The sequence below is a fragment of the Pyrus communis genome, chromosome 17 (assembly GCF_963583255.1).
Source record: "Pyrus communis chromosome 17, drPyrComm1.1, whole genome shotgun sequence".
Taxonomy (NCBI): Eukaryota; Viridiplantae; Streptophyta; class Magnoliopsida; order Rosales; family Rosaceae; genus Pyrus; species Pyrus communis.
The window spans coordinates 15,192,668-15,211,633 of record NC_084819.1 but is presented as its reverse complement, the minus strand read 5'-3'; the positions used below and the strand labels follow the sequence as shown (position 1 = coordinate 15,211,633).

At 36.4% G+C, this 18,966-nt stretch overlaps 5 protein-coding genes across 5 annotated transcripts; 4 read left to right on the top strand and 1 right to left on the bottom strand.

Annotated features, from left to right (window-relative positions):
- Nucleotides 1-2,143: 2,143 nt before the first annotated feature.
- Nucleotides 2,144-3,685, top strand: LOC137722558 (uncharacterized). The gene has a single exon (XM_068461589.1). It carries the CDS (start codon nucleotides 2,258-2,260, stop codon nucleotides 3,548-3,550), a length of 1,293 nt encoding a protein of 430 aa, XP_068317690.1. The 5' UTR covers nucleotides 2,144-2,257; the 3' UTR covers nucleotides 3,551-3,685.
- A 1,135-nt stretch (nucleotides 3,686-4,820) lies between these two features.
- Nucleotides 4,821-5,534, bottom strand: LOC137722559 (small ribosomal subunit protein bTHXc-like). The gene is made up of 3 exons (XM_068461590.1): nucleotides 5,297-5,534; nucleotides 5,163-5,227; nucleotides 4,821-5,039 (listed from the first exon to the last, which is right to left on the bottom strand). The coding sequence occupies exons 1-3, from the start codon at nucleotides 5,454-5,456 to the stop codon at nucleotides 4,911-4,913; spliced, it is 354 nt and encodes a 117-aa protein (XP_068317691.1). The 5' UTR covers nucleotides 5,457-5,534; the 3' UTR covers nucleotides 4,821-4,910.
- Nucleotides 5,535-8,542: 3,008 nt separating this feature from the next.
- LOC137722079 (uncharacterized) lies at nucleotides 8,543-9,858 on the top strand. The gene has a single exon (XM_068461065.1). The coding sequence runs from the start codon at nucleotides 8,543-8,545 to the stop codon at nucleotides 9,794-9,796; it is 1,254 nt and encodes a 417-aa protein (XP_068317166.1). The 3' UTR covers nucleotides 9,797-9,858.
- A 2,169-nt stretch (nucleotides 9,859-12,027) lies between these two features.
- On the top strand, nucleotides 12,028-13,311 carry LOC137722078 (uncharacterized). Its single transcript, XM_068461064.1, has one exon. It carries the CDS (start codon nucleotides 12,028-12,030, stop codon nucleotides 13,309-13,311), a length of 1,284 nt encoding a protein of 427 aa, XP_068317165.1.
- Nucleotides 13,312-15,030: 1,719 nt separating this feature from the next.
- LOC137722077 (uncharacterized) lies at nucleotides 15,031-15,570 on the top strand. Its single transcript, XM_068461063.1, has one exon. The coding sequence runs from the start codon at nucleotides 15,031-15,033 to the stop codon at nucleotides 15,568-15,570; it is 540 nt and encodes a 179-aa protein (XP_068317164.1).
- The last annotated feature ends 3,396 nt before the right edge of the window (nucleotides 15,571-18,966 follow it).

The following is an 18,966-nucleotide window of genomic DNA, read 5'->3' as shown; positions in this document are numbered from 1 at the left end:
CCGTGTGATTGGGTCGACCTGGTCTTGGTTGCAGGTTGTACTACTGCAACCCTCAAATTCTGCCAGGAAGAAGGCCAGAAAATTTATGCACCGTTCAACCTCAATTCTCTACCAAAACACATGAAATTTTTATCTCAAAATGAATATCACAGAAGAATGAATAGAAATATACCATTTTTAGGCAAAATCGTGGCCAGATAATGGCCTGAGAACTGCCTGAGCTTGTCAGCCCAAAACTGGGTTTGTGGCTGCGAAATCGAGGCATATTCGAGTCTCCCATGCTCTAATCTAAACCTCAAGATGAAGGGGAAGTGATCTGTGGTCCTAGTCTCGTCCAATCTGACGAGGAATAGCTGGATTTTTCATCAGGAAACCGCGAGGTGGTGGTGACTCCCATTTGTGTTGTTGTACAGAGAAGTTGAGAGGTTAGAAAAACTTAGGGAGTTGAGCGTTGAGGGAACAAAGAAGAGAGAGTGACACGGTTGTGGTGGTGGTCTGGTGGGTGGCCGTTATGGGCTCGGCTTCTTTGTGAACACAGAGAAGAAAAAGATGCGAGATGAGGGAGAAAGAGAGAGATTGGGATGAAAGGGCCCCCAAAATAATTTGTTTTTAATCAATTTTAATTGTTAAATAAATAAAAAATATTTTATTATAAATTAATTAATTTTTTATTTCAATTAGCAAATAAGTGGGCCCGTTCATGTTATGTTAGTATTTAACAGAAAAATTAATATAAAAGTTAACGGATTTATGACATTGCAATGTTTAAAACATAAGATATGAAACTATTACGTAACTCATAATTGAAGTTTTGTGTAATTTACCTTTTTAATTATCTATAATTTGATGGACCCTCAATATTTACTATTAATTTTAGAAGATACAAATATACTTTTACAAGTCAAAGTGAGCCACATATCATTTGTATTAGACAATAATTATACGTAGACATGCAAAATTAACACATTTTTGACGCATTGTCTAATAGACGCAGATATTACTATAGTTTTGTGGAATCTATTTATATTGGAGTGTGTCAATTTTGTATGTCTAAATATCACTCACTATAAATAAATAAACAAATATATACATACATATCAACCTCATATACATGTAAGTCAAACATTTGACCTCCTCCTCCACTGTATAGGTAGAATTGTGATCGAGAAGAAACGGTTTCATCTGACTAAGCGAAAGGAGACAGTTGGAATTGGTGAGTTTCAAAAAGTGAGCATCGTTAAAAGAGGGGTCCAGTGAAAGTAGAGGATGAAGATTTGAAGTGGCTTGCGTTGTCAAGGGGAATAGGGAGAAGGTGGCACGGCAAAAAGCAAAAGTTTGGAGAAAATTGACCTAGAGGGGGACGGCAAAAGGTTGAAGAAAGGGGAAAGGAGGGTAGGGTTTTACCAGGAAGAGGGAACCTAAAGCTAGTAATATCATGTAGAATTGTAATTCCTTGATTTCATTGATAAAACAATATTACAAATATATACTAGTCAATTGACTTGAGAACAAGTTATCTTAAACTTACAGGGAATTACAAGACTTAGGTGATTCTGAAAAAAGCTGGTATCAAAAAAAGTTGGGAGCTGTTTTTGTGTTTGGTAAACATTCAGCTTCAGCTTTTTTTTACAGTTTTGGGTGAAAAAAGCCAAAAACAAGAAGCTACAAAACCAAGCTTTGAAAAACCTGTTTTTTTTCACATCTGTTTTACATAAAAGTTTACCAAACACTATAATACTGCCTTTTTTTTTTTCAAAAGTACTTTTACAAAAAAGTTTACCAAACACTCTGCTGCTTTATTTCACAGCTGCTTATTCTCACAGCACAGCAGAATCAGCTTTTTTTCAAAGCACAGCAATACCAAACCAGCCCTTAGCCCAACAGACTCCTAAACGGATTCTCTTACACTAACAATATATCAACCTTAGATTCATGTGAATGAAATTTGAGATATCTTCCACCTAAATAAAACAAAGTATTGCTAGACTAACTAGTCATTTACGATGCTAATTATGTATTAAGGCATCCACACAAAGCTGAGGACATAGTTTTAGAGGCAGCTACGTTTGACTTTTACTAAAAAGTCAAATTATTGAATGCTTCAAACTCGAACATTGAACTATAGAAAGCCTGCAACCAACATTTCTTTTGTATAAGCGTGTCTGCAGTCATACTTTGGTCTATTCGCCATGAAAGTTCCTCTCGAGCTATATCTCTTCAACTTCACTTCTTTCCCTATGCTGCAGCTCCTCTGGCAATGACCATGACTCGAATCGACAGCCGCCTTCTTAGCCTTGCCAAATTTCGCATCTTCTATACTCTTTTAATTGTTGCAATCATCGTCCTCGTCTATGCCGCTAATATCATCCATAGCGACTCGGAACAGTCAGTAGCGTCGAACAACAAGGCAATTTCTCCGTTGCTGCAGAGTTATGATCATAATTCTGCAGGCAGATTGATCAAGTCTGATGTAAGTCACTTAGTTCTGCGTTCCATGCAGGAGGAGACCATTGAAGTTGGTAGAGAAAACACAAGGCCTCTTGTTCCTCCTTTCAATGTCACAGAAGAAGAGAGAATTGCTTGGTTCCGAAGCATGCTGTCGGAATTTCACATTTTCAAGTCAGACAAGTCTGCAAAGCAATTCCATGGCCGTGTTCTGGAATTCTTTAACAAGGAGTGTGAGGGTCAGTTCTTTATGACATGGATTTCGCCAGCGAGGTCTTTTGGGAGCAGAGAGTTCTTGACAATGGAGAGTCTCTTCAAAGCCCACCCTCGTGGATGTTTGATGATTCTATCGAGAACCATGGACTCCAAGTGCGGTTACAGAATTCTGAAACCGCTGAAGGATAGCGGGTTCAAGGTTCATTCTGTGACACCGGACTTGTCATTTCTGTTGAAAAACACGCCGGCAGAATCCTGGTTTGCGGAGATGAAGAGAGGCAAGAGAGATCCTGGTGAGATTCCATTAGCCCAGAATCTGTCTAATTTGATGAGACTCGCAGTTCTATATAAGTATGGAGGTATTTACTTAGACACAGACTTCATCGTCTTGAAATCGTTCTCGGGATTGAGAAACTCGATCGGTGCACAAAGTGTGGATGTGGTTTCGAAGAACTGGACCAGATTAAACAACGCAGTTCTGATCTTTGATATGAATCATCCCCTTCTGTACAAATTCATGGAGGAATTTGCCCTCACTTTTGATGGGAATAAATGGGGGCATAATGGTCCCTACCTGGTTTCCAGAGTGGTCCTGAGGGTGCAAAACCGACCCGGTTATAACTTCACGATTCTACCCCCTCTCGCCTTTTACCCCGTCGATTGGAGTAGGATCGGAGGATTGTTTAAGAAGCTGGGAAGTCCGGCTCATTCTCGATGGATAAGAGAAAAGCTGCTTCAGCTGAGCGGGGAGACTTACGGAGTACACCTATGGAACAAGCAAAGCAGCAGAGAAGTAGTTGAAGAAGGAAGCCTTATGCAGAGATTAATCTCCGATCGCTGTATCATTTGCAACGACATATACAGTTCTTCAAGAATTTTAATCGAATAAATGGTGAAGCATCTTCAATCTGCGACAAAGTGGCAGACCGGAAATTAGTCTGTCTTTCGGTTTTTTCATTCATTTTTTTTTTTTTTTCCGATCACACAAACTTCGTTTTTGATTTCGAGTTTTTAGCCCCACTGTAATTAAGATCATTGTTTGATTGTAATTTGTAAATCTCAGATTCTGTAAACAAGTTAAGAAGTTCCCAGTTTCAATATGTTAATCGAAGTTAACCTTTTCATTTATATATAAATATATGTGGTTTGTATTACAAGTCTGCAGACTAATATCAACATTTTCTTCTACTAAAAGCGATCCTAAGCCGCCGTAATCTCAATCTAAATCTAAATCCTTTGCATCTCCATAATCCAAATCCTGGCAATCTTCTAAACGACTTTGTCTTAGTCAATCTGCGGGCGCCGATTCTTACATCTCTATCCCGAAAGCCATAATCTCCACCCAAGAAGCTACCATCTGAAGCAAACTTATCCTGTCCATCACCAATCCTAGAACCCTTTATTGGTCTAAGCTGTTTGATGGATTCCCAGGGGTGACGGGTTTCCTTCTCATTGTCTGTATCACTGCCCCATAGAAGGATAGGCTTAACTATCGAGGATCCACTGAAATCCTCGAAATGGTTCCCCAAACTTGTATGCTCCATGTCAAACAATCTGCTCAAAGATGTGTTTCCTACTTTCATCAAACCAAACAAACTGCTACTTCTTCGAGCTGAAGAAAATGAGGAACAGGAAGCAGAAGAGGAAGACAAGGAAGACAAAGAAGATGAAGACTGATGAAGCGACTTCTGATACTCTATAATCCGCCTTATCCTCTCCTTCTGAGCTTCTGGATCAGCAAAAAACCCGATCTCATCATCCTTCTCTTCGGTTATTTCCGACAAAGTCATCCTAATCCTAAAGACCCAGGGTCTCGGATTGTACAAAAGGAACAGACAAAGTGCAGGTTTATGAAGAAGAAGCAGAATAGGGCAGGAAAACACCAACAGATGGGACTAAGCCGGCGATGAACTCCCTTATAAACTATAAAGAATGTCGAAAGCCGGCGAACATTTGTTTTTCCTTCCATATCTTTCCAAGAAGATTTTGTGTCCAAAAAGACAAGAAAGTAACACAAACAAGTGAAACAGAACTACCCAAGCATATCTGGGTAATTGTCCGCCCAAACTATAAGGAAAACTACAAATTAATTAATTAATTAATGGAAATTGAAAATTTAAAGCTTTGACTCATTAATTTCAAGCAAGAACAAAAAAATATTTGATCAAAATCCTCATAACATAAACTCAAGATTCATAAATTACAATTAAAAAACAGAAATTACACAAATTGGAGGATCCCTTAATTAACTAAGACAAGGACTCATCAATTTCAACTTTGACAATCGTATCGTCCTCAAACTTATCTTTCTTTTGGGGCGCCGCCGGCACCGGAACCCTAGGTGGTCCTCTGCCTTTGTTCTTGTTCCGCGGCCGCGCCTACAGTTTAATTTTCGATCTTTCTCAGAAAAATTTCGAACTTTAAAAGAACAAAACCATCACTTCAATGAAATTCATGAGCTTTTTTATGTGAAACGGTGAAAATTTAGAAAATTGACTTACATTTCCAAAAGAGTGATTGAAGCGCTTTCCCCTTTCGGTTTTCTTATCGCCTCTGCCGCAATATACTGCAGAAGCACAAAACAAAATTAGCGCAAGTTACACAGAGAGAAAGAGGATTTGGGATTTGCGTATACCTGAAGGAACCGGTGGAGAAGAAGCTGTGGAGAGCGAGAGCGAAGCAGTGGAGGAGGGGAGAGAAATGGCAAGGGTTTCGGAGCGAGAGAACGAAATGCGGGACTTGAAAGCGAGCGACTGAGAGGGGGCCGGGGGAGCACCGAGTATCAGTGACGCCATGGCCGGAGCTTGAGGAGAAGAAGCGGATAAGGTTTTCGAGGGAAACTGTGGCTCCGTTTTAGAGACCGTTGGGTTGAATATCGCTTCCATTTGTCTGCGTTTTGTAGTTTGCTTTGAAAAGCCCAAGATTAGGTTGGGCCTTTGGTTCTTTTGGTATACTTGATGAGTAATTCTTTGTAGTCTCTGCCTACAGATGGACTGGAATTTAGGAGTGAGCACGAGCCGGACCGGGCTCAAAATTAAAGGGATTGGACTGCATCCTTTTGAAAATAAAATGGAGAAGGCCGGGCTAGGTTATAGAAATTTAATATAGGAATCGAACCTAACCTAACCTGTTTGAAAGGGAACAGGTCCTACAAGTCCATGGGTCAGTTTTATATATTTTTGTTAGAACAAGAACCATAGTTTTCTTGGTTCTTTAAAAATAGGCTCTTACATCTCATATTCTTCGGATAAAAATCCACTTCTGTATAAACATTCAACAAATACTCAAAATTTTATTAAATTGCTACATTAGAAAATATATGACCTACTAGTATAAGTTCTTTACGATTTATGCCAGGACTTCTATAATTGTTCACACATTCATTATTAGCCAACCATTACTTTGATTTGATAGGGCCTAACGTTTTTTAAGTAATTTTTGCAAACACACAAACATATATAATAGTAAAACATAAAACTAATAAGTAGGTAATTATTCATATAAAAATAAAATTATAGATACATTACTGTTGTAAAAAGAAAAGAATAGGTAAATTAGTTTCCTAAAAATAAAAAATAGATAAATTATTTTTATAAATACATTAGTTTTGTAAAATTTAAACAATAGGTACATTACAAACACAGTTGGCAAATTATTTTCCTAAAATTAAAAAATAAGTCAATTATTTATGTAGATACATTAGTTTTGTGAAAATTAAACAATAGGTACATTATTCGTTATATATATATATATATATATATTTTTTTTTTTTAAACAAATTACGATATTCATTGATTGAGAACGGAACACGTATATCTTCTTTTTTTAATACATACGATATCATCCATATTAAGAGGTAAGGAGTAGGCTAAGCCTTACAATGTGCTAGCCATAATAATTTGATTCGATTTCGCATCTGGCGAGAATCGAACCTAAGACCTCTTACTTACAAAGTTACAAGTGAATAGGAATACCAATAAACTCTAAAACTAAGCATTAATTTTATAATTTTTATACAATAAATAAATTATATTATAAAAGTATAGGTGAATTTTTTTTGTGATAAACAATTTAATAGATAGACTATTTCACTAAATTAAGAATCTATACTATTATTATACTATTACTATTATTTCTACCAATTAATGAAACCCTCTTTGTCAACCAAAAGAAGGTGAAAAGACAACTTAATCTTCAATCACACAAAAAAAATGATGGGCAATAATGTAATTTCACATGTCCAAATTTTACTGTTTTTTATTGAAACCACACCTACAGGTGATGTTAAAATACCTCCAATATTAAAAAAAAAAAAAAAAAAAAAAAAACCTCCCACTCCCCTCACGTTCCCTCTCTCTCCCTCTCCCTCTCTCCTTCCCATTTTCTTAAAAAAATGTGTTCATACATATAAAGTGTGTAGACAAATGGTAGTACTATTATTAAGAAAACCCTCATTGTCAACTTTTTTTTCCTTTTTTTCCCTATTTTGCCCTCACTTTTGATGCACACTATTGACAAAAGGAGGGTAAAATAGTAATTTTGTACCTTTTGACAAAATGACAATCATATCCCTATTTTTCCTATTTTACCCTTTTTATACTTATTTTTCCTATTTTACCCTCACTTTTGATACACAATATTTACATAAGGAGGACAAAATAGTAATTGTGTAATATTAAAAAAAAATATACACTTATAAAGAGAAATTATTCACACACACAAAATATGTGCTCTCTGCTAATACTTTTTAATACATACACAATTTTGTTGAAATTAAGAAAACTTTTAAAATTAATGCCTATATCAATTAGAAGAAGATTTTATGGAGTGAGAAAGAAAAATGAATTCACGGGATGAATTACAACCAAATTAATTACAAAACAAGGAAATCATGATTTCAGTTGTTTTTTTATATTTTAATTTTGTGCATGGAGGTCCACGTGGAAATCATGAATTCAGTTATTTCTATAATAACTGAGATTCCTACCATCCCACTAGCCAATATGCAAGTATTTATGGAGATTAGTATCCATATGTAAAATGATGGCCGTGTCCCTTTTTAAACATTATTGTTTCATAAAGCCCATGATGTATTCTCTCATGGGAGGGATAGCTCATTCTTCTCTTGTGAATAATGTATTTTGATCATCCAAATTTCATAATCGGAAATATGGAATTTCTTAATCTTCATTTGTAGATCATTCTTACAAAAATTCATTTCAATATGAGATAATTTAGTCATTCAAATGTATAAAACAAATCGACGTAACGGATTCATGATGAACCGTCCATTTGTTTGATGCATTTGGATGATTAAACAATCCTCATTTCAAATTATTTTTTATAGAAGTGATAATCAAATGAAGATCAATAAATTGAACATTACTGATTGTTGAATTTATTCGGACAAGATATGTTATTTGCAAATAGAAGGATATGTACACTCCATATGGGGATGTAAGTATTATTCATAGGTATAATCACTAATAAGTATCTGTAAATGTCACATTTTTCATAAATTACTAATTTATTGAACTTTGAAACATGGCCATGAGTATTAAGTTTTAATAAAATGGCCATCAAAGCACTAAATTTGAACATTGAAAGAACTGAAAGCAATTATATATAAACCCTACAATTATTTGAACCCAACATTACAACATATTTTCTTAATTTAAGGACAACACCTGCAAATAATTGCACATTGATTCTATCATGCAGCTAATTCTTCACGGATGATTGGACAACACCTGCAAGACTACTGCAAGTTTTAAACGTTTTAGCTACTATATATATATGCACTTGGCAGACCGCACAATGCAACACACCAAGAACAATGCTTTCTCCAAAAAAATCCTCACCCTATTCTACTCTTAAGAAAATGAAAAGAATGTCTCAAAAAGTGTTTGATTACAGGCAACTTAGGCGCAGTGCCAAATCTCCCATCTTTTCCGTCGTCTCATTTGCCGTCATATTCTTCATCATCTATGCAGACAACATTGTCTTCAACCTTCCCATGCATCCTGTTGACTTGAGAATTCATGAACTTCTTGATTACCATAACACTCAATTACCTCAGGAGCAAATCGTCAAAAAGGTTAACGAAGTTGCTGAAGAAATTTCTGATCCTTTGGTTCCTCCAGACAATGTCACAAAAAACGAACGGCTTATGTGGTTCCGGCGCAAACTCCCAGAGCTAGAGATACTCAAATCAAACAATTTGACAAAGCAATTCCACGGTCGAGTACTCGAGTTCCTCAACCATGGATGTAGCGTTCAGTTCTACATGATATGGTTTTCGCCGGCAACCAGTTTCGGAAAAAGAGAATTCTTGGCAGTGGACAGCCTCTTCAACTCCAACCCTAAAGCATGCTTGATGATCCTATCGAAAAGCATGGATTCAGGACGAGGGTACAGAATCATGAAGCCAATACTAGATCGAGGATTCAAAGTACTCACGCTGACACCAGACCTGCCCTTCCTATTAAAGAACACCCCAGGTGAAGTTTGGCTAGAAGAATTGAAGAGTGGGAAGCTGGACCCCGGATACATCCCGTTATCTCAAAACCTAGCCAATCTAGTTAGGCTAGCAATGCTGTACAAGTACGGAGGAATCTACTTGGACACAGACTTGATACTTCTGAAGGATTTCTCAGCATTGAGGAATGCAATTGGAGCGCAAAGTTTAGATTCGGAGAATAAAAATGCAAACATGCTAAATAATGCAGTCATGGCCTATGACATAAGTCATCCAGTTCTACTAGACTTTTTAGATGAATTTGCTTCCACTTTTAATGGGAACAAATGGGGTCACAACGGACCATACTTGGTGACTAGGGTAATTGGGAGACTAGGCAGGAGTGCAGGATCGGTTGATTACAACCTTACTATCTTGCCTCCCAAGGCATTTTATCCGGTGCACTGGAATCAGATACGCGTTCTTTTTAGGAAGCCGCGGAAAGGGTCAGAATTGAGATGGGTAGAAAGCATGTTGAAGGAGCTAAATGATGGAGACACTTACGCTTTGCATTTGTGGAACAAGAGAAGTAGGGACTTGGCCATTGAAGAGGGGAGTGTCATGGCCAGATTAGTCTTAGACAACTGTGCCGTTTGCCCTAGCATATCTAATCCTTAAAGTAATATTTATTTGGCACAAGATGGTGAAGGTGAAGCCTATATACTTAAGCAATTTGTCTTGTCGTTGGAATTCATATTAGAAATAAAAAAGTAATCCTAAAAGAATTAGCTAACCCACCGTGTAAATTAGGACTCATTTGGAAGTGTTTTTAAAATGACTGAAAGCATTTTTAATGAAATTGATTTTGAGTTCCAAAAGCACTTTTAAGTGGTTTTTTAAAAGAAGCACCAGCTATGTGCTTCTTGTAGGAAGCACTTAAAGTGCATTTCTAGGATCCTTTTGGATTTTTACTAAGGATTGATTTCAAAAATATTTTCACCAAAAACGCATTCAATTATTTTATAAGCACATCCAAACAAGCACTTAGTTCTGCTGTTGCCTTTTTCCTACTTATTTGTGATGATTTCGTCTGAAAAGGACCTAAATCAACCATCAACCATTTTACCCTTCAAATAGAACACTGAAATCAACATTATGTTTTTGGAGGAGGAAAATAAATTTGAAATTTGGATAAAAATAATTTATAATATGCACTAATTCCTTGTTTGGGTTCATAAACATAAAAATTTAGATTTCCACATGAAAAAGAACTTGGAATTCAAGACCTCCAATTCCCAAATTAAATTCCATGCAAATAGTTGTCATTTTCTAAATTTTCATGAGTGAGAGTTTAAAGATGTAAAATAATAATAATAATAATAATAATAATAATAATAATAATAATAATAATAATAAAACCTATCGATGAGTGGCCACCACCACATGTTACCGCCACCATCACCACCCACCATATCTCATCACCAATATCACGGCTAGCACCACTACATACTGCTGCCTCCCTGCCGCTGCCACCGTGACACCCCACCGTCACCACCTACCATCATTGCCGCCGTCCCCACCAGTACATTTCTTAACTACTATCTCTCAATTATATATATATATATATATATATATATATATATATATATATTAATGACTATACACACATTACATTTTGTATTTAAATTCCATTGTCCTTTTAAAAAAAAAAAAACTCACAAATTCTAGATAATAAAATTTCATCATTTTAATTTATATTACTTTAGAGTTTCTTAGTAATCTTAAATTTATTCTTTTAAACGCAATGTAAAAGAATTGAGGGAGGACTAAAATGTTGGGAGTTAATTAAAGTATGAAGACTATAGAATTTATTCTTGATCATATTTAGAAGAGATTTTTCACTGTGCCAAGAACACGGTCTGGTACATCAAGTCCCACAATACTAGTGGATGGATACTTGCAAAAAAAAAATTCAACCACTTGTATTATGACACTTAGTGTACCGAGGTATGTTCTCAATACATTGAAAAATATCTCCGTATTTAAGTAACAAAATGCAAATAATCAAGGTATAATTCATGGACCAATCTTATACGATTACCCAACCAACAAGTTCTTACCTCTTAATTAACTAGCTAGTTAACATGTCATTGCCTTGCCTTCTTTCTCTAAAGATGCCTTGCCTTGGCAATGGCATCACATGTCTTAGTAGTCCATAAAATGTCATGTCTAGCATTGCATGCCTTGCTAGGGTGAGCCTTGAATTTACAATGAATGATATTTCTACAATTTTCATATACAATTCAATAACTATAAAGACTCTATACCTTCTCATATAGTCATTATTATTTGACAGACCAATGGTTGTAATGGGTGTAATAAATAAGAAGTTACAAATAGATTTAAATTTGACATTGTCATATATTAACCTCTTGATCGATTCAAGATGTAATTGGTATTTATGTCCAATAAGCAAGTATTAAATGTTTGTCACAATGCATGAAAGCTCAATCCTTTATGATTGATTTGAACATTGAAAGAACTAAAGCAATTAAATTTGGATCCATAAAATATTGTACGAGATTACACTCCTCATATTTGCTGAATTAGTATTGGATCACACCTGCAATACTTGCTAAATACACTCACATCTAATTCTTGCAAAGATGACTCATTTCCAACCCATGTTTAAAACATCAGGAGGGTCACATCATTGCAAAACACGATTCATAATTTCATACAGTTAAAAACCTCCTATACGACTATATATATAATATTGTATAAATCACTTGGCCTTACCACCATATTATTTATTCATCATATTAAGATCAATACTTTCTCCAAAAAATTCCTTACCCAAATTTACCCTCATGTCTGTCAAAAGATTAATTTCACAAAAATTTACCCTCATGTCAGTCAAAAGAACGCCAGAAAATGTACTGTTGGATTATAGGCTGCTCAGCCGCACAGCCAAATCCTCCATCTTCTCCACCGTCTCATTTGCCGCCATATTTTTTATCATCTATGCAGACAGCGTTATTTCCAACCTTTCCATGCAAAGAGTTGTCCCGAGCAATCATGAAATTCTTGACCATGATCACCAGACTCAAATTCCTGAAGAGCAAATCAAATCAACGTCACAGCTTCCGAATATGCAAGCAAATATTGATAACATTGAAGATGAAATTCATGATCGTTTGGTTCCTCCGGAAAATGCCTCACAAGAAGAAAGGCTAGGGTGGTTCCGGCGAAAACTGCCGGAGCTTGAGATACTACACTCTGACAACTTGACAAAGCAATTCCACGGTCGAGTGCTCGAGTTCCTCGACACTGGATGCAGCTCTAAGTTCTATATGATATGGCTTTCACCGGCAAAGTCATTTGGGAAAAGAGAGTTCTTGGCCTTGGACACCCTCTTCAAGTCCAACCCTCAAGGCTGCTTGGTGATCGTATCGAAATCCATGGATTCCGAAAGAGGGTACAGAATCCTGAAGCCACTGCTGGACAGAGGATTCAAAATACTAGCAATCACGCCGGACTTGCCCTTTTTGGTCAAGGACACGCCGTCTGAATCTTGGCTTGAGGAATTGAAGAGTGGGGGGAAGGACCCAGGTTACATCCCATTACCTCAAAACCTAGCAAATCTTATTAGGCTTGCAATGCTGTACAAGTATGGAGGCATATATTTGGACACTGACTTCGTAATATTGAAAGATTTTTCGGGGCTGAGGAATGCAGTTGGAGCACAAAGTATAGATAAGAACTCCAAACAATGGACTACACTAAATAATGCAGTGATGATTTTCGACGTAAACCATCCGATTCTCGTGAACTTTTTAGCCGAATTTGCTAAAACTTTTAATGGGAACAAATGGGGTCACAATGGACCTTACTTGGTTTCGAGGGTAATTGAGAGCGTTGGAAACACACCAGGTTACAACCTTACAATCTTGCCTCCCAAGGCATTTTATGCGGTGGACTGGGTTCGGATACACAGGCTTTTCAGGAAGCCTAAGAAACGATCAGATTCAAGAGCGGCAAAAATCATTCTAAATGAGCTAAATGACGGGGAGACTTATGCCCTGCACTTGTGGAACAAGCGAAGCCGTAAGTTGGTCATTGAAGAGGGAAGTGTCATGGCTAGATTAATATCAGAGCATTGTGTCATTTGCCAGGACATATATACTTCCTAAAGAAGATTTATTTTTTGTAATATGGTGAAGGGGAAGCTACTTTTAAGCATATCAACTCGTCTGTGGCAAAACCGCTGCAGAAATGAAAGAAAGAACAGAAGCTTATTATTCTGAAGTAAAACTGAATTGGTATTTTAGGTTTGAATAAGTCCCAAGGCCAGGAAAGCTGTTATCTTTTACCGAACATTTGTAATTTTCGGTCTTTTGCTTCAAGATGTTCTATTTCTCCAGTTTCAAATGTAAAACGGTCACTGCTTTATATTTATATGTAGTTGTAGATGTTCTATAATGCAAATATATCTGTAATGGTCCTCTCTGTTTGGAAGAGTGATCATAATTTAGAGGATCTAGCTAATATAAGGGCCCGGTATTTCTATTTCGAAGGGCGTTCAGAAGTCTTAAATTCTGGAATAACTATTGGCAGTTACTGGTCAAAGGATCATTACAATTTTTTCTTTTTCTTGAACAAACGATATTATCTACATTAAGGAGGAGGGATGGGCTAGCAATAATATTGCTCAAATTCACTTTTCGTAAAAATCGAACCTAAGACCTTTCACTTACAAGTGAAGAGAAATCCATTGGACCGTAGTACTAAGTAGCAAATGTTCGTTACTATTAGAAGTCCGAACATAACTAAAAAGAAATCATTTACTCAGGATATCAAGAACTCATTTAGCAAGTGCTTTTAAATGACTGAAAGCATTTTCAAATAAAATATTTTTGCAACCTGAGATGCCCCTAGAAGAAAATAGAGAAAAATTGAAAAGGAAGTGGGAAAAAATGGTTCTATAAGAGCAACTCTAGCGTGTGAAATCTTCCTCCAGGCAATACATTATATTATCCACCTAGTGAATAACAACTGCCTTTAATGAACAGTAATCGTTTTTTGCATCTCTACCGTTGCACTTCAATAGTCCTAGCAATAGACAATAAAATATTAGTATTTTTATTTATTTATAAAATAATACAAAATAATTTTAATTGTAATTTCGGATAAGATTTTTAATCGTTCTCGTTGCGCCATGTGTCATTATTCGAAGTATTATTAAATAATACAAAATAATTTTATTTGTAATTTCGAATAAGATTTTTAATCGTTCTCATTGCGCCACTTATCATAAAATCCGAAAAGACAATTATTGGGAATGAATTTCCGATAAGATTTTTAATTGTACTCGTTGCGCCACGTGTCATTATCCGAAAATACAATTATTGGTGATGAATTTCTGATAAGATTATTAACCAATCGCGTCGCGCCACGTGGCATAATCTGTTTACAATCTTTGAGGATAGATTTCCATCAGATTTTTAACGAATGACTGTATGCCACGTGTCATTATCTGAAAATACAATTATTGGTGATGGATTTCAGATAAGATTATTAACCAATCACGTCGCGCTACGTGTCATAATCTGTTTACAATCTTTGAGGATAGATTTCCATCAAATTTTTAATGAATAACGGCATGCCACGTGACATTATCTATAACCTAATCATTTTTGAACCCTCCATATAATCCACCATCCATCCTTACAAATCTCACACCAATTTTCTCAAGATCTCTATCATTATTCATAGTTTCTGCTTCATTCATCACGAAAATCTCTATCATTCTTCATAGTTTTTGCTTCTTTCTTACAATGTCTTCGTCTTCCTCAAAGATGATGTGGGAACTCGATTAGGAAGAGGAAGAATTGTTTAACCAATCAGAATGAATGTTCAATCTCCAGGTGGCAAAAAATGAGAGGGAAGAAGATGAGGAACGTAGAAAGAGAGATAACGAAGCAAGAATGGGTAGAGCCTCACATTCTTGTCGAGTCATCCAAGCTGTGACTCAGATCTGTAAGCCCAGCCGTTCCAGAAACCTTGATAGAAGCAAGCAACAACGAGGTACCGAACTCTTGGACGATTATTTTGTCCGTGATAGTGCATTCCCTGATACGTACTTTAGACGTCGTTTTAGAATGGAACGATATTTGTTCAACGAAACCATGATTGCTGTTTGCAACCATGATTCTTACTTTGTGCAAAAGAATGACGCTTTTGGTTCTATGGGTCTTCTTCCTCAGCAAAAAATTACTACTGCCTTGTGGATGTTTGCATATGGAGTATCTGTAAACCAAGTGGATGAGATAATGAGGATGAGGAAATCAACCATTCTTGAGTCCCTGATGAGGTTTTGTAGAGGAATTGAATCTATAGTACCTCGGGAAACCTACAAACATGGACTTGCAAAGTCTTATGAAGAAGGCTGAGATGCGTGGTTTTCTTGGGATGATTGGAAGCATTGATTGTATGCACTAGACGTGGAAAAATTGTCCAAGTGCATGGCAAGACGCTTATGGGGACAGAAAATGAGCAAAAAGTATCATTTTCGAGGCGGTGACATTTTTTGATACATGGATTTGGCACGCCTTTTTCGGGGTTTCGGGAACTCAAAATGACCTCAACATCCTTGCCCAATCCCCAGTGTTCAATGATGTCCTGCAAGGAAAAACACCAAAAGTCACGTACTGCATCAACGGACATATGTATAACGGACCATACTACTTAGCAGACGGCATTTACCCAAGGTGGTCAACATTTGTCAAAACAGTGCCACGTCTGCGAAGTGTAAAGGAAAAACGCTTTGTAAGCTATCAAGAAGGGTGCAAGAAGGATATGGACGTTTGTTTTGGTATCTTTCAAGCTCGCTAGGCGATTGTCAGGGATGCTGCCAGATTGTTTAATGTATAGTCACTTCGATCCATCATGATGATGTGCATCATTCTTCACAACATGATTGTGGAAGATAAGTACGATTATGATGTCGTTGATAAATATGAGTCAGACACGATGAACAATTCAAGAACACGTATATATTGTGCTCATGACGCCACTGAAGAACCCGTGCAACATGAGCCATTAGAAAGGGATAGACGTTACAATGAATTGGTCATTCCACGATATACTACACTTCAAAGGTCATATATGTACAATGCCTGACAAAATGACTTGATAGAGCACCAGTGGACATTGAAACAAGCTGAAGATGATTAAGTTCATTTAGTGTATTTGTTTTTATTTGATGTGTTTATTTAATTTTAGTTGGTGTGTTTTTTTTTAATTCAGCTTTAATGAGTTTTTTATTATTCGGTATGCTTATATAATTTTATTTGGTATGTTTTTGTCATTTGAATAAATATTCTCTTAGTATAAATAACTTACCAAATTCAATAAATTTACTCACTTTAAAAAAAAATATTAAATTCAATAAATTGGAAACAACATAAAGTACTATTTTCAATAAATAATAATTACAATCTAAAGTGATTGGAAAATTATGAGCTCTGATTACAAAAACTACTCTATTCATAATCACTTAACCAATTTGTGGTGCTAAGATGATCTTCTCTTATCGTGCTAGGACCATCTTGTCTTGCTTTCGCTTCTCTTGCACGCCTCCTTCGCACCACGTCGGCTTTCTCTGACTTCCAAAAAAATTTAGATTTTGGAGAGTTCCTTTCTAATGACGTGTTCATAATTTCACGATCTCGTTGAGCCATTCTTTCTTCTTTAACATGTTCCCTTTCTTGCCTAAGTAGCTCTCTTTCTCTCTCATTAGCTTGAAATTCTCTCAATAGCTGCAGCTTTTGCCTCATATATAGCCTTATCAACCTCATATTTCGCCATTTCCCGCGCCAAAGTCAATTCACCTTGACAAGCAAGTTCTTCCATGTACTTTGCATAATCATTCTTGGAAGCACTCCCTTTTCTCTTTGAAGCCTTCTTACCTTGAGGTCTAATTGGATAACGGGTCGAACCCGACACTTATTTAGGGAATGGCGTTTCGGGCATTTCTTCTGCATCATCTTCATGAACATGCGAGCCATGATCGGGTGTAGAGTATAGAAATGTGTTGTTCATGAAAACTTCTAGACCGACAGGTACAACTCTAAATTTATGACAATCTTTGACAATATTTCAACATTCTCACCGGTTGAATGATTTATTTTTGCTTTTGGTTTTGGCACCGTACCAAGCTTGTGTTTGAAGTTCTTACACACTGAAGGAGAAGAAATAATTATAATGAAAATAGGTAACAAATAAATAATACAAACAAATAATTATAATGTAAGTAGGTAACAAATAAATAATACAAACAAATAATTATAATGTAAATCTGGGTATAGTACAAACAAATAAATAATATATTGTTACTTGATCCGAGTAATTTTCCCCACTTCGAATATTAATACTTGCTTGTGTCAAGGCGTCTCTTCATGTACTAAACAATTGGCTAAGTAATTTCCAATGACTGGACATTGATTATTTGGTTCTTTTCCCACCAATTTTCTCAAGATAATTGATATGAATAAGACTCCACATTTCTAGCAACTGCATCTCATTATCCCCAAGCGAACTATGAATAACTTCAACCCAGCTAGTACACAACACATCTTCAAGAAGCGACCAATTCGTACCTGCATCAGTAGTCATTTTGTTGAAAAAAAAAATGGATTGAAATATGAATAACTTCAACCCAGCTAGTACACAACACATCTTCAAGAAGCGACCAATTCGTACCTGCATCAGTAGTCATTTTTTTGAAAAAAAATGGATTGAAACTTTGAGAGAAAGAAAGAAATGTGATTGAAAGTAGTTGAGAAAATATGAAATTGTGATGTTAAGTAAATCATAATGAGAAGATATTTATAGAAAAGTAAAAACAACTTTTTAAAAAAAAATTTGTATTCAACTAATTAATCTCCGTTAGATATAAAAAAAAATTGAATTCTAACACTCCAGATTGTGCCACGTGTCATAACAGAAACTTTTCTTAATTTTAAAACTATTTTTTCTTTTATTTTTTTATAAAGCAGATTAATATCAACCGTCGATCTCAGATCGAACGGTTGATATTCAATCAGAATTTTTTTTTTATTACCGTTGCATATCGGACGGCCCATTTTAAAGAACCGTTAAGATCAAACGCACCGTGGGAAGCCACGTGGCTTCCCAACGGTAATTGAGGCCGACTGCTCCCCGGGCCCCTGGGGTTTGAAACTTGTCTGCTGACGCGCCCCCACCCGTGGATGAGGCACGCGCCTGACAGAAAAAAAATTTAAATTGTGACTGACGCCATGCTGACGTCAGCCCTGCGTCAAGTCTACCTCGAGCTCGCGGGCTGGCGATTCCTCACCGGCCTCTTGCTCGGGCCTGGCCAGCCCCTCAGGCTCCCAACACTGGAGTGCTTCTGCCAGGCTATGGAGCCTTATTTGGTCCATCTTCCCCCGAGCACCAGCCAACGCTGGAAGTGCTATAAAGGATGAATAAAGGACTCTGCCGGCCTAGGACAAACACTTGTTGCGCGACTAAAGGAGAAGGGAAAAGAAGATAAGGAGGGAGGATTAGTTTTACAATGGGTAATTAAGACTTTTTATGTGGATTTTTTGTTAGAATTATAAGAAGTTTGGCTAAAATTCAATTCATGCTTCTAAAATTGGTTATCTTTCAAAATTTCCCATTCCAATTCCATAACTTTGAAGTAAATAGCTTCAACATGAACTTGATTCTGATTCTTCCTTATTCCAATTCATTCTCAATTCATTTTCTTCTATTCTGATTATGGTTACGTAAATAAGCCATTAGTGTTGTGCCTGTTAGAATGA